This window comes from Penaeus monodon, chromosome 34 (assembly GCF_015228065.2).
Source record: "Penaeus monodon isolate SGIC_2016 chromosome 34, NSTDA_Pmon_1, whole genome shotgun sequence".
Classification (NCBI taxonomy): Eukaryota; Metazoa; Arthropoda; class Malacostraca; order Decapoda; family Penaeidae; genus Penaeus; species Penaeus monodon.
The window spans coordinates 4,273,048-4,274,397 of record NC_051419.1 but is presented as its reverse complement, the minus strand read 5'-3'; the positions used below and the strand labels follow the sequence as shown (position 1 = coordinate 4,274,397).

At 40.5% G+C, this 1,350-nt stretch overlaps 1 protein-coding gene across 1 annotated transcript in view; it reads right to left on the bottom strand.

Moving 5' to 3' along the window:
* Nucleotides 1-350: 350 nt before the first annotated feature.
* The window catches only part of LOC119594906, a gene marked incomplete at its 3' end in the record, with an annotated part of 18,563 nt that continues 17,563 nt past the window's right edge, over nt 351-1,350 (bottom strand). The window contains 2 exon segments of the mRNA XM_037943976.1: nt 351-544; nt 675-843. Coding sequence (XP_037799904.1) covers nt 351-544; nt 675-843 — 363 coding nt within the window.

The window sequence follows — 1,350 nt, the reverse complement described above, 5'->3', positions numbered from 1 at the left end:
AAAAAAGAAAGAGAGAAAAAAAGTTACCTGATTAATTACGCATATAACGGCATTTCTATCTATCTATCGCTTCAAAAAGGTTGAAGACGAAAGCCCAAGGTACACATTCTTTAATACAATTTTGAAGGCCTTTCCTTATATGAAGTTGGTAAGATATTGTTCCTACACGCTTTATACGTTTCAATTCCTCTCGATATGTTGCCTATATAAGGAAATCACATGCGAATGGTATTACAAACCAAACGTATGACCCCAACGATAAATTGCTTAAGGTATGTATGCGTAAAAAATATATTTTAAAATACTATAGCATAATCAGAAATATTAGACTTCAAGGCAGATGAACAAACACCTTGACGTCAGCCAGCTCCAGGTATTCCACTTTGGGGGCAACGCGCTGCACGACCACGTAGCGGCCGCAGAGTTTGGTATCGTTGGCGAAAGTGAGTCGTCCTTCGGAGGTCGTGTACGGCCCTTCGTAGAAGCCGAGCAAAGGCCACTCGGAGAAGTCCTCGCCCACCCTCGGCGTCGACCCCACGCGGACCTCCGAAGGGGAAGAAAATGACAACGCTAAAGGACAAACGCTAAAGGAACTCGGGTCACTTTTTTCACACTAATATGTTAATAAAAGTATGAAACAAGAGAGACAAAGAGAAAAGAAAGAGGGGGCACACCTCCACTTGGTGAAACCTATAGTCAAAGGTTCCTGGCCTGGGCAAGACCTCCACCCTATCCACGAGGTTTATGTCCTGCAAGTCCACCACCCACCAGGGACGGGCGACGCTTCCGTGGCTAATGAACGAAGTGGATTCAGATGCGTCGTTGGCGTATTGTGGGTAGTAGCTGAAAATATGAGGATTGTGTTTTGTCAGAATCAGACAACACTTGCCCTTCCTGGATGAGAAAGATTGGGCATTAACCTTATTTGGTTCGTATGCAACTTTTATGTATCTTTTACGCTTTTATAACCTTCGATAATTTCCTGCCTTTCGTCCAGCCAAGGGAAAACTTAATGTACTTTGAGCTTTTGAAAATGAATATCAAAAATCTGTTTTATCATTGATCTATTGGTATACACAAATATCATTTAAAGTCTGCCTTATTGGAATCAAATCAAAACGTCACATTTTCATTCCGTTTACATTGTGGGAGCGATATAATTTACGTAAACTGTCCATCCTATTCCAGTATAACTTATATTTCATATCTGATTCTCATGACATGTTATGTCAGTGTTTCTTTTATATCACAGAGTCACTGACTTATACGTTAGATTTTTTGTTTAGATTCTTCCTGATGATGGTTCGTGAAGTAGAAGTCAAAACATTTTCTGTTGAATAAGGAATGCTA